Source organism: Bicyclus anynana, chromosome 24 (assembly GCF_947172395.1).
Source record: "Bicyclus anynana chromosome 24, ilBicAnyn1.1, whole genome shotgun sequence".
NCBI lineage: Eukaryota > Metazoa > Arthropoda > Insecta > Lepidoptera > Nymphalidae > Bicyclus > Bicyclus anynana.
This window is the reverse complement of record NC_069106.1, coordinates 9,417,546-9,431,452: the sequence shown is the minus strand read 5'-3', so window position 1 is coordinate 9,431,452 and position 13,907 is coordinate 9,417,546. Positions and strand designations below refer to the sequence as shown.

Below are 13,907 nucleotides of genomic sequence, written 5' to 3'. Positions count from 1 at the left end.
GAAAACTCATTCTCATCTTTCATTTGCCAGACTCTATTATGTTTTTTTTATTAAATAACTAGCAGAACCTCTCGATTTCACCCGCGTAGTTTGCGTTCCAATTGGAATAAGGGAATGAAAATATATAGCATACATAGCCACCCGGGGGATAGCATTCAAACAATCAAAGAATTTTTCAAATCAGTTCAATAGTTTCAATAGTTTCAATTCAAATAAAGAGTACTTAATATTCATTAATATTTCGATCTTTATAGCCTTGCCATTACTTCTAATCTTTAATCTGTGCCGCTCAACCTGTCAGGCACCATCCAGATAAAACTCAGAGCCGTACATAGATTAAGTATAAAAATTGAATATAATCTTAACAAAATTAGAATAACTAGAACCCGAAACCATAAAAGTTTTAAAACAATCAAGAGTCAGCGGTCTAATGTTCCCATTTTAAGGAGAGTTCCTCAAATTACGAGGAATTTTTAACTCCATTAGGGACCATTCTTCAAGTTTGGGGATTGGTTGAACTAGTAAAAATGACGCTTTGGACTTTTTCTTTTTGTAACGAATTACAAATACAGTGAACAGAAACAGACTACACACAATAAAGACTAAATAAAATAAACTTCATTGTCAATACAGGTACTCATATTAAAAAAAAAATGTAAAGATATTAATATGGCAATTCCTTAAGAATATAAAAATAGCGTGTGCATCTCGGGACGCTTGACAAAAGTGATGCCTTAAAACTGCTGCTATATGCGTTAGGAAAAGGGACAGACAGAGTGGCACCGTAACGCCAACCACGTTAACCGCTTCATAACGTAACGTTACGAAACGGTTAACGTGGTTGGCGGTTGGTTTGCCCTGTCGTAAGTGATAATTATCACTTGAATAAACAACTGTAATGCCAATCACTTTTTTGCCTTTTTTTCAAAAAAAAAAATCAAAAATCATTTATTTCAAGTAGGCTCAGTTTACAAGCACTTTTGACACGTCAGTTGACTATTTGTAAAGATTCTACCACCGGTTCGGAAGGCAGGTTCTGCTGAGAAGATACCGGCAAGAAACTCAACAGTTGCTCTTTTGAAAAAGTCATACAGTATTATAATTTACAATTAATAACAATTACTGTTTACATTTCTTATAGTTTTACTTTCTGTGTGAAGGTGGAAGCTGATCCAACGGCCTCCAAGCATCTTTATTATTAAGGAACTCATCAATGTTGTAGTACCCTCGACTAAGTAAATGTTTTTTAACACATTGCTTAAAGCTATGCATTGGCAGGTCCATCACAGTCTTGGGGATCTTATTATAGAAGAGTACACCCAAACCTACAAAAGATTTTTTTACTCTTTGGAGACGATATCTTTATTTCTGTCGGACTTAAAAATTAAGGATGTGTCATCAGCAAACAGTACAATCTCACATATGCCGCTGACATGGTATGGTAAATCGTTTATGTACACTAAAAATAGAAAAGGACCCATAATTGAACCCTGTGGGACGCCCATTATGGTAGTGGAACCGTGCGACTTTATATCATTTATGCATACCTTTTGTATTCTATCACTGAGATAAGAGGCAATGAGATCGAGTGCAACACTTTTCATTTTCACATGCAGGGAATTTGTAAGAATTGGGTTATTTTTTATCCTTATACTATTTTAAATAGATTATGGATACGCTGTATTGTTTAATAACATTTATTTGTTCCCCTAATTTGAAGAATTTCGTTTTGGTTTATAGGGAATTTGGAACAGGTGAACTGGCTACGCTGAAGCACAGCTGTCATTTTGTAATATGTCAAATCTACTGTATGTGTATGTGTCAAATAAATTTGTCATTCGAATCTTCATTTGTGGTCTGTGATTCGAATGTCAATTTTATTGTCATTTGTATTTATTTTTCATTTCACTTCATCTGCAATTTACAATTACAATAATTTCGAGAAATAATTCAGCACTAACACTAAAATAACCTGATATTGTGTAAATAGGTATTCTCCTACATTGTTACGAAAAATATTCGATAATGTCACTTTTCGTAAAAAACTTCGTACGCCGGGTAAGAATTTTTATTCATTACAAATGTCTCTAAAAGGGAATCTTCGGGCCATTGAAATTGAGAAGATAAATTTTTAACAATATCCTCTTTTAGGTCCTCACACCAGCCGTGTCTGTGTCAAAAAAATCATGTTTTTCAACCAGTAAGTACCTATTGCATTACATAACCTGTAATTCTTAAGTAAGTCATATTTACATAAGTTCAGAGGTCACACATACACTAATAACGAATATAGAGACTTATTTAAATATAATAATGACTATATTATCATTTAATTAATGGTCAAGGCAGTAACTTCAATCAATCTAACAGTCAATATCAAAATTCTCAACACCCATTTAATCCTTTTCCTAACAAACAAAATGGGTAATAATTAGATAGAGGTCTCCCCATGTAGAGGTATTAATGAGCCTCCACAATATCCTTTGATATCATCATCTTATTTCTAGGAAGGAGACCTTATTCTAATGCCAACCCAACAAAATAGTTGGCATATTTATTTCTCCCTCTCTGAAGTTTTGAAATGTTCAAGTTCATGGTTTTTTTAAACTTACAGTTTTATGTGTGTGGGCAATCCCTCAATCAAATCAATATTCAATAATAGTTTTTTATTTGCATTTTTTTTCTTTTTTTTTTATTATTTACAAATTAGCCCTTGACTACAATGTCACCTGATGGTATGTGATGATGGAGTCTAGGATGGACGCGGGCTAACTTGTTAGGAGAAGGATGAAAATCCACACCCCTTTCGGTTTCTACACGGCATCGTACCGGAACGCTAAATCGCTTGGCGGTACGTCTTTGCGGGTAGGGTGGTAACTAGCCACAGCCGAAGCCTCCCACCAGCCAAAAATGCATTTTACAATTGCATAATCATAAAATAACATGTAGGTTGTTCCATAGTTTCAACAACTAAGGTGAAAGCTTGAGTTTTAAATAAAGTTATTAATTTAAAGTCCGGCTGCTCAGAGATTGCGTTTGTGACGGGTTGTGATTGAATGGGACATACATTATCAGCATCATCATCATATCAGTCCTCTGCGCTTTATTCTTATTCAAATAACATCATCATCATATCAGCCGATGGACGTCCACTGCAGGACATAGGCCTTTTGTAGGGACTTCCAAACATCACGATACTGAGCCACCTGCATCCAGCGAATTCCTGCGACTCGCTTGATGTTGTCAGTCCACCTGGTAGGGGGTCGGCCAACACTGCGCTTACTAGTGCGGGGTCGCTATTCCAGCACTTTGGGACCCCAACGTCCATCAGCTCTTCGAACTATGTGCCCCGCCCATTGCCACTTCAGCTTCGCAACTCGTTGAGCTATGTCGGTGACTTTGGTTCTTCTGCGGATCTCCTCATTTCTGATTCGATCATGCAGAGATACTCCTAACATAGCTCGTTCCATCGCCCGCTGTGTGACTCTGAGCCTTCTTATGAGGCCCATAGTTAGCGACCAAGTCTCAGAAATATTGAGAATTCCGGAAATTCCGAGAATTGAAATAACAAGTTAATTATAATTATTCTTAGGTGAATAGGTAAACAGTACTCATCAAGAAAGGCTGTATTATATTTATTTAACTAAACTAATTAATTTTTCAGCTAGAGCTACTTTTACACCTAAAATACAGAAGCCTGCACCAGATTTTGCAGCCACAGCAGTTGTTAACGGTGAATTCAATCAGCTACGTTTGGCAGACTTTTCTGGAAAATATGTTGTCCTTATGTTCTACCCTCTAGACTTGTAAGTTTCGTTTTAATATATATTAGCAAAAGGTCACTCACAATATCTTAAAAAGTGCTTGATGTACAAAGTTCAATTTTTTTTTTTTAAATATTTGCCATGTCTTTTAAATATGACCAGTACTTTCAGAACCTCTTCAAAGTAAAAAAACAAACAAAAAATGAAATCTTTCCTATATAGTAAAGATGAAATAAGACCTTTTTGATACTTTTAATAAATAATAATGATATTCCAAATTGTTTATGATACAATAATACAACAAACAAACAAGTAATACTTTCTTACGAGCAAAGAATGAATGCTTGTTGATTGTTGAATATGCGGTAACATAAAGATATTAGTCAAAACTTAATGTAGATATTACTAGATACAACTATGTAGCCTTGTTCTGCTATTTTCAGTTCATTACGCTTAAGAATTCAGGTTTTTGTTTTATAATAATATTTTTTTTAAAAAGATAATTTATGATATAATAATTTGTTTTCAATTTCAGTACTTTCGTCTGCCCTACAGAACTGATAGCTTACAGCGACAGAGCAAAGGAATTTGCTGGTATCGACTGCCAAGTTATTGGAGTGTCTACTGATTCAGAATTCAGCCACTTAGCTTGGACCAACACTCCTAGAAAGGTACTTTTCTAAACACTATCACAATAATGAGCTGAAAGTGGTACAGCTTCAAATTAAGAAAATTTCAGTTTTTTATATTATTAGTAAGATAAAAGAATAATTAATATATATTAAGTATTAAGCTATTATCTATGTATATATATAAAATGAATCCATATATCCCTTGGTCACGCCATCACGTGTAAACAGATAGTCTTTTTTTTTATGTGTTTGTTATTGTCAGGAGAAGGTTCTTATATCAGAAAAGATTAAAAAAATTGTAGGGGTAGGGTAGGGGTAGTTGAAAGTTTACATCGAATAATGGAATTAACAACAAAATTGTGGATGTGTGCGCTCAGTGTTGTAGCCTATTATTTGGATCACTTTTTGCGGTGATTTTGTAGGGAAGTAACCAATCTATAGTATAAAATTATCATTGGGCTCAAGACCTTATCGCGCATGTCTTGTTTCAGGACGGTGGTTTGGGGAAGATTGATATTCCTCTGTTAGCAGATTATCAAAAGAAAATCTCAAGTGACTATGGTGTGCTTCTGGATGCAGGATTTGCGTTGCGTGGTAATTATTTAACACTTCACTAGCAGTGACGTGCACAAGGTTTTCAACTAGGGTATGCACTATACATACAAATTGTACAAAAATTCTTTCATACAGGCTTAAAGAGTTCTCAGGGTAGGCAAAGCATGTTTGCATCTATGAAGTGCACGCCACTTTTCACTACGTAGATAAATGATTCAGTTATTTTTTTTTTATTCTTTACAAGTTAGCCCTTGACTAAAATCTCACCTGATGGTAAGTGATGATGCAATCTAAGATGGAAGCGGGCATACTTGTTAGGAGGAGGATGAAAATCCACACTCCTTTCGGTTTCTATACGGCATCGTACCGGAACGCTAAATCGCTTGGCGGTACGTCTTTGCCGGTAGGGTGGTAACTAGCCACGGCCGAAGCCTCCCACCAGCTAGACTTGGACTAATTAAGAAAACCTCAATCGGCCCAGCCGCGGATCGAACCCAGGACCTCCGTCTTGTAAATCCACCGCGCATACCACTGCGCGACGAAGTACCCACCAATATTAAAGGCTCATACTTGGTGGAGGTACTCAACAACATGCAAGGTATAATCCCTTATGTTTATCTGCCGCTCTCGAGTAACTGCAAAAATCCCCTCTTCGGCTCCCCTACTGTCTATTGTATGGCGTTAAAAAGTTTTAACCATTTACCCGAAAAGGTCTAAGATATGACATTTATTAAATTCAGAAATTATATTTTTAATAAATTAATAGATGCTAAGATTTATAACTGTAAAGACTATTTTCAACTAAAATTTTGACTAATAATTGTAAGCATTGACATTTTAAAAATTATGACATGATATTCACTTTTACTGTTTTTTTTTTTTGGATTGTTATTTTGTTTCTCTTTTGTAGCTAATATTTCTACTATATAAAAATAAGTCGGGTTTTCCTTCCTGACGCTATAACTCCAGAACGCACGAACCGATTTCCACGGTTTTGCATTCGTTGGAAAGGTCTCGGGCTCCGTGAGGTTTATAGCAAAGAAAATTCAGGAAAAATTTCAACGTAAGGTAGAGGTAGGGTAGGGGTAGGGTACGGGTAGGGTAGGGTAGGGTAGGGTAGGGGTAGGGTGGGGGTAGGGTAGGGTAGAGGTATTTGAAAGTTTACATCGAGTTTCACGCGAACGAAGTCGCGGGCATCCGCTAGTAGTATAATAAAGTTATTGCTCTATTAATATACGTTTCATTAATATTTTGCACGTCTATAATGGCAAAACATGTTTGGTACTGTATAACCCAAAGCAAATAAATAAATTTTTATTATTATTATAGATTTTATTCCCAATTACGCTAACATATTTTTATATTATTTTCCAGGCCTGTTTATCATCGACAGAAATGGCATACTGAGGCATATGTCAATAAACGACCTGCCGGTAGGCCGGTCAGTGGAAGAGACGTTGAGGCTTGTGAAAGCCTTCCAGTTTGCTGATAAACATGGTGAAGGTGAGAGATCAATTTTTCAATCATCATCATCATCATCATCATGATCCACCTGCATCCAGCGAATCACTGCGACTCGCTTGATGTCGTCAGTCCACCTGGTGAGGGGTCGACCAACACTGCGCTTTGTAGTGCGGGGTCGCCATTCCAGCACCTTGGGACCCCAACATCCATCGGCTCTTTAAACTATGTGCTCCGTCCATTGCCACTACAGCCTCACGACTCGTCGAGCTATAATAGGTATTATGTAGGTTTGGGTGCACTCTTCTATAACAAGATCCCCAAGACTGTGATGGACCTGCCAATGCATAGCTTTAAGCAATGTTTTAAAAAACATTTACTTAGGTTGGTAGGTTACTACACCATTGATTTTCCGTTCCTTAATGATAAAGATGCTTGGAGACCGTTGGATCAGCTTCCACCTTCACACAGGAAGTAAAACTATAAGAAATTGTAATGTTGTCATCTATTGTAAATTATAATATTGTATGATTTAAAAAAAAAAAAAAACTATTGAGTTTCTTGCCGGTTTCTTCTCAGCAGAACCTGCCTTCCGAACCAGTGGTAGAATCTTTACAAATAGTCAACTGACGTGTCAAAAGTGCTTGTAAACTGAGCCTACTTGAAATAAATTATTTTTTATTTTGATTTTTTTCTTTTTTCAGTATGTCCAGCTAACTGGAATCCAGATACCAACGCCGACACAATCAAACCCAATCCGAAAGAGAGCAAAGAGTATTTCCAGAAGGCGAATTAAAACACATTAAAACTACAACTTAACTAAAGATACTTCTTACACTTACTTCTTATACTTTTTTGTGATCTACCCTACCAAACAGCATTTATTTCATTAAAGAATGATAGCTTAACCAGAAATATAAAAAACCTGTATCTTAAGTATTATTTATTTAGCGGTTTGGCTCTATTATCTCTATATTATTTGTTTTTAACTAGAGATTGCAATACTAAAGTCCGGCCGCTCAGTGATTGCGTTTCTGACAGGTCATGATCGAATTGGCGATGTAACTTTGAACTGGCGTAAGTACAAGGTTGTTGAACTGCGCTGTTTCAAGGTTATGCCAACTGTTTGTCTTCGTAGTGATGAGACAAAATAACGAGGCAGTTGTAATTGCATATGTTTGTCCCATTCGATCGCGACCTGTCAGAAACGCAATTTCTGAGCGACCGAACTTTAACAGACACTTTGTAACCTAACCTAACCTTAGAATTATAAACTCTGTACAGACTTGTTAATCTATGGCCCTTTACTATACCCAGTCCAAAGCTGGCAAAAAGATTTAGATTATTTTGGAATTATGACAAAAACAGCGATCTGAATCAAAATGTTCTATTTTAGATGTATATTAAAACCTAATGTGCAGTAAAATCCATTCCAGTCTAAAACTTAGACATAGAAAACAACAGGACGTAGTGACATAATTGAAGGCAATTTTTTTCATAAGTATTCAGTTTTCTGTTTGTATTGCAATCTCCAATAAAATATAAGTTTCAGATGACTTTATAATTAGTTGTTAGTGTTGCCATTTTGACGTCGAATAAACGGTGAATTTTCTTAGAAGTTCTGCAATGCAGGCAAGGTTGGGTCATATGTAGAGCGCACTCTAACGGTCATTACTAAAAAAAACGGTATTTGAGGATTTTATTCGGAGTTGCAGGCGTAGTATTATATAAAATTTAAGAGAAATTCGTCAATTTTAATCTCATTCAAATAACAATTTCTGATATTTGAATTTGAAAATGAATTAATTGGTCAAGAACGCCTTCTTCATTCTGACAAAAATATGCAGAAAGGCTACAAAGGAAATAAAAGCTAAAGGCTAAAGGTAATAAAATTAATGACATTTGCTATTGATAGGTCACGTGATTAAGATCTGTCACTCCCATACATTTTTCTAGTTTTCGAAGCGTTTGCGATCGTAGAAAGAGAATCATTTGCACAAGAATTGTGCCACTTGGCTAAAGGGGTTGGTATTATATTCAATAATTAATTACTGTGCATATTATTTGGATACATTAATTTGGACAGCAATTTTTTTTTTCCTTGTACGGCCAATGCGATCAGTCCCAAGACTAAACAAATATGTTGCGAGTGTCTTTGTCTTCGCTCGTCGGCGCTCATTTGGTGCGTCCTGTTTTTCAAATGTCCAGGTCAGTATGCGTTTACGTTTAAGACGCCTCGGACAGTCATCAGTCAAGAGTCTGTTTGCCAAGATATTAGGATGAATAAGGAGTCGCTTCTTGTATCTTTTGGCTAGCCCCTAACTTCATCCTTTACTGTGCTAATTTGCAAATTGTGATGTAGTTCCTCATTCGTTATAAACCACAGACAGTAAATAAAACAATAATTTATACAGTTATTTATACACATTTATTGGTGAACTAATTGTATTTAATACATGCGAATGTTCTCCACAATAATTTCGAATAACAATTATTATTTGTTAAAGCATTAAACACACAGTGTACATAACCTGTTTTATAAAAACTATACAAGAATACTGTTCTAGTATCTGTGTGTTCATTGCCTTATATTCCATTATATAATTATTTGGGTAATAAACAGTACTTTTTAATCTTGGCATTTTATTTTAATCCTTTCTGGTTAAAAAAACCCTATAAGTGGTGAAATATTTTTACATCCAAACAACAATCATAGGATAGTTTTTGATGTGACAATGTCTAATAATTCGATGGAGCCGGCTGCACAATCGAAAAAAGATGACGTCATGCGTCATTCCCTCTCTGGGGTTGCCAACTTTTTGTACAAGAAATAAAGTATATTCTGGTCTATGAAGATTATTAAACAGTATTTTAGAAAAACGAACATTTTCTTTTGGAAAATGCAACCATTCAATCAGTATTTTCTTATGACATTGTCACGTTCAACTATCGTCAGTAAATCGACTTTACAGACAACTGATTTTTTTATATATCTATGGATCTATCACTATCTACACATAAATCCATCAATACAATGATTAACAATATCTGAGCCTGTAGCCAAGTGGTATGTCGATTCTCTTTCTACAGACTCTAATGCTTCGGAAAGTAGAAAAGTGTATGGGAATGACAGATCCGATTGATAACTTGATCACCTAACCTGTTGATAGACCATAAATTTTTTAACTTTCAAAGAGTTTGCGATAGTAGAGGGAGAATAGACGTGCCAGTTGGCCACAGGCCCTATAACATGTATAGTACATCTAAATCATTAATACCATCAATTTATAGACTTCATTTACTCCAGATGTCATATCAACAGGGCTCTTATAGGCGGTTCTATGAGTATCTTTTATAAATCAGGTAATAGGAATCTACATACAAATTAAAGTTACCAATATATACAAGTCGCTATGCAGAAGGAGCAATGGAGATACATTGACTTATGGCAAAATTTGTATTTTACACATACTTACATTTTTTCTACATTTCTAGGCATAAAACAAAACACCGAAATAAGTAAATTAAAATGAAATGTATGAACAGTAATCAAGTCGCCTTTTAAGTTATGTAAAAGCATTTTACTAGGGAAATACATAGATATACTTACATACATAAATATACTTCAGTGTATATTTAAGTAGAAACACACAATTAATACTAAAAGGTGGCAGATATTTTTTAATAGAAGCCATTTTTCTAAGCGCTCAATAGAAACTTGTATTACGATCATATATGAATAAATAGTCCTTCAGATACATTCATATACACTTGATGTGTTATAGATTTTCAATCTATCAATTCAGATTCCCATTCCAGAGAAGTTTGACTGTAACTGTCAAAATGGTACATCATCCGAATCTAAATCAGAAGAATCATCATCAGATGAATCACTGCTCGAATCGCTTGAGCTAGAATCTGCCTCATATATTTTAGCACTAGATTTTTTTAAGCCTGGTATTAATGACATAGACGCCATCTGTCCTGCTAACTCGTTACCCATAATTTGACTTTCTTCTTGCTGAACCATCACAGCGGCCATTTCCAATTCCACAAGCTCTAACCTGACATCATTTTTAGATATGTTGATGTTGGCGACACTATCGCCTAGTTCCTCAAACTTCTCAGCCTTGCATTTTTGCAGGAATATCAAATAATCCTTAATGTACAGCTGGTTCAAAATATACCGAGCATCATGACTCAAGTTGAACATCTGATACATATTTATTATGCATTTAATAACATATTTCTTTCCTTTCTTTAATAATGAAGCGAGGTCATCCTTAACTTTGTTGCAAAGGTCGTAATTTCTAAATATAGGGAAAGTGAGAGCTCTTCTGTAGCTAGCCACTAGAACCTCTTTCATGTCATTAAACACACAGAACCAGCTTAGAGTTGCTGATAGTTTATTGATCGTCCAACTGGACTCTACATTACTGTCATTCATTGTAGTTCGCTTATCATAGCAATATCCGTAAAGTAAATCTATAAGCCCGTAAAAAACTTGCCTACATTTGGCCTTGGTTAATATGTAATGCTTATTTGGCAATTCTTTTAAGATACCCACTTCTTCCTCTGTAAAATCTGTGTCCTTTTGGAAGTCTGGTTTCTCCCATACCACTTTGCCAGCCAAATAGGGTGCGAGGAGTTCTTTGTCGAAGTAATCAGCTAAATAATGATCGGAGGAAAATTTACGTTCTTCATATTGCTCTCGCATGCTGTTGCGTTTATTAACTGGCACGAGTTCTGGTACCCTCAGTTCGAATATTTGTGGAAACTCTTTACCTATCTCTTTGAACTCAGTAGATATACTATTTGCAAAGCCATATGGGTGTTTGCTATCTAATAGAGCCTCATCAGAATCTTCGTCTTCGCTGTCGTCTTGCTCGATGGTAAACCCGTCTTCTTCGAGCATTTCAACCAAGTTTGGGTTCACGTCTGGTATGTCCCGAGGCGCTAGCAGACTGGTAATCATGTCGAGATTCTCAAAGTGCTCGCCGGGAGTTTCTTTGTCGAATTTGAGCTTGAAATCTCCCGACTCGCAACAATATGATCCCTCAGAGAGATCATTCTCGACTATCCGCCCTGGAAGTCGAAGTCTCAAGAAATAAGGAGCGGAGACAAATAATACATGCTCACCGTCTACGTCGATCTCAGTTTCGCCGATGTTTGTGTACGGCGCGTGTATAGTAATGAACACGCGGTTCTCATCTTGAATTATCTTAAAACGGGGAGTTAACATTTTGTATCAAAGTTATACTTGATTTTTCACAGATCATTCACTTGTTAATACTAGTTTGTATTATAAATCACAAGTTCAGCCTGTCAGCCAGCACCTAAAAATGATATGTGTGCTATAAAAAATTTAAACAAAGAGTAAATTAATTTTAAATCTCCGCTGCGTTGGTTAAACAAAAACTCAAAGTCAAACGTCAAATGAAGAACAAAAACAAAAGTCAAAACAACGAGAACCACAGATTATATTAAGACGAGATCCGAACTATAAAATAATTTATTCTTTGCCGAGAAGGCAGTGTTGCCAACCTCAACACTAACTCACCAAAAAAAAAAACGTTTTTAAAGTATAAAAAGGCAAATTTCTTAATTTTGCTCATTTATTTTACACAATTAACAATTTTCTTAGTTACTAGAATTCACATTCATTGATATATTTATAATGATAATTATTTCACATAAATGTGATAGTAGTAATAAAAGCTTGATTGTGTTTCTATAAATAAAATATAATTGTTATTTACAATATTTTACATTAAATTATTAAATTAAATACTAAACTAAAACTTACCTATAAATAAAATATAAAAACAACATTCAACGCTATTATTTACATTTAGTTTATATTTTAATAAAAATTTTAATATTTTGCTGTTAAGTCAATAATAATATATCGAATATTTCAAATGTGACAATGTCATGAAAAAAAAAAGTAAATTACCAAAAAGAAATAATATTAAAGAGGTTTTCTTTTTACATCTCCCCCCCTTAAAAAAGAACTTTATCTAAATAATGTTCTCTAATTTATAATTGTTCTCTCATTAAGAACAGGATACAGTTTTGTGATATGATAAAAGTTTGATTCCGCTTTTTTGTGGCCGGTATCAACTTCATAGATTGAATTGGAAATCCTTTGTACAATTTTGAACGGTCCAATTCTTAATTCATCGGTTTTCTTTCTATTTAAACGATTTCCGTTTTCTACATATACTCTATCTCCTATTTTCAATCTATATTCTTGCCTATTCTGGTCGAATATTTTTTTATTATAATTGTGAGATTTTAGTGTGTTTTCCAGAGCTAGTTTTCTGTCTCTTTCTAGATCGTCTTTAGTGTATCTTGATTTCAGTTCATTTGGCAAAATATTCACATTTTCTCCTTGTAAAAGGTATTTTGGAGCAAATTTCGTAACAGTGTGTTCTGTTTCATTATATTTTTCTACACATTTTTGCGCAATTGTACTCCATGCTGTTTTATTCTGATTTTCATTAATCTTACACCTTATTTTATTGACTAATGTTTGATTTAGCCTTTCATTAAGTCCATTTGAAAAAGGTGTATCCACAGCAGTGAAAATCATTTTTACATTTTCCTGGTTCAGAAATTCTTTGAATTCCTTGGAATTGATACCAGGGTACTGGTCTGTTAATACCATATCTACTTTGTAAGTTTCTGTAACATTTTTCATTAGTTTAATAAAATCTGTGGAGCTTTGTGTCTTTGATGTAGAAATATAAGCATATCTTGTGAAATGATCAACTAAAAGATGTAAGTATTTTTTTGTTGATCGTGATCCTCCAAAACCGCCAATGGTATCAATTGATACAATGTGAAAAGGTTGTGTTGCAGGACCTAAATGAGACATTAAACCATATTTTGATTTCCTCCTTGATTTGTTTTTAATACAAGTTTCACATTCATCACACATTTCTTTAATGTTTTTGATGAAATTTTTTGCTGTATAAAATGGTGTTAATTTATTTATCATCTGGGTCCTCCCAATGTGACAATAACTAACGTGAACATCTTTTATAAGATTTATGCTCATCTCTTCTGATAATATAATCTTTTCCCGTCTTTTATTCTTTTTGTAGTAAATTCCATTTCTCTTAATAAGTTTTTGTTTTTGTAGGTCTTGATTTCTATATTGGTCATTCTTTATATCTTGTAGACTTATTAAATTTACAACTTTTAAACAATCATCTCTGTTTTCGTGTGGTTCTAAAACTGGGTTTCTGCTTAAGCAGTCGGCTTCCTGGTTGGATTTTCCTGGGTTATATTTTATCTTGAAATTATATTGAGATAAATAATACATCAAATCTCCTAGTTCCTCATCAGTCCTTGATTTAATGTTCATGTTTTCTAATGGTTTATGATCTGAATATACAATAAATTCTTTTCCCATAAGCCAGTGTTGCCAATATTTTATAGATTCTTTTATTGCTAGGCACTCTAGATATATAGCTTTCTTCTTTTTTTG

The 13,907-nt window shown here is 34.6% G+C and overlaps 2 protein-coding genes across 2 annotated transcripts; one reads left to right on the top strand and one right to left on the bottom strand.

Annotated features, from left to right (window-relative positions):
* Positions 1-1,864: 1,864 nt before the first annotated feature.
* Positions 1,865-8,835, top strand: LOC112054367 (peroxiredoxin-2-like). Its single transcript, XM_052889061.1, has 7 exons — positions 1,865-2,058; positions 2,152-2,200; positions 3,665-3,806; positions 4,300-4,435; positions 4,888-4,990; positions 6,326-6,454; positions 7,117-8,835. The coding sequence occupies exons 1-7, from the start codon at positions 2,026-2,028 to the stop codon at positions 7,206-7,208; spliced, it is 684 nt and encodes a 227-aa protein (XP_052745021.1). The 5' UTR covers positions 1,865-2,025; the 3' UTR covers positions 7,209-8,835.
* Positions 8,836-9,016: 181 nt separating this feature from the next.
* LOC112054366 (protein SHQ1 homolog) lies at positions 9,017-11,834 on the bottom strand. Its single transcript, XM_024094136.2, has one exon. It carries the CDS (start codon positions 11,652-11,654, stop codon positions 10,251-10,253), a length of 1,404 nt encoding a protein of 467 aa, XP_023949904.2. The 5' UTR covers positions 11,655-11,834; the 3' UTR covers positions 9,017-10,250.
* Positions 11,835-13,907: the final 2,073 nt, after the last annotated feature.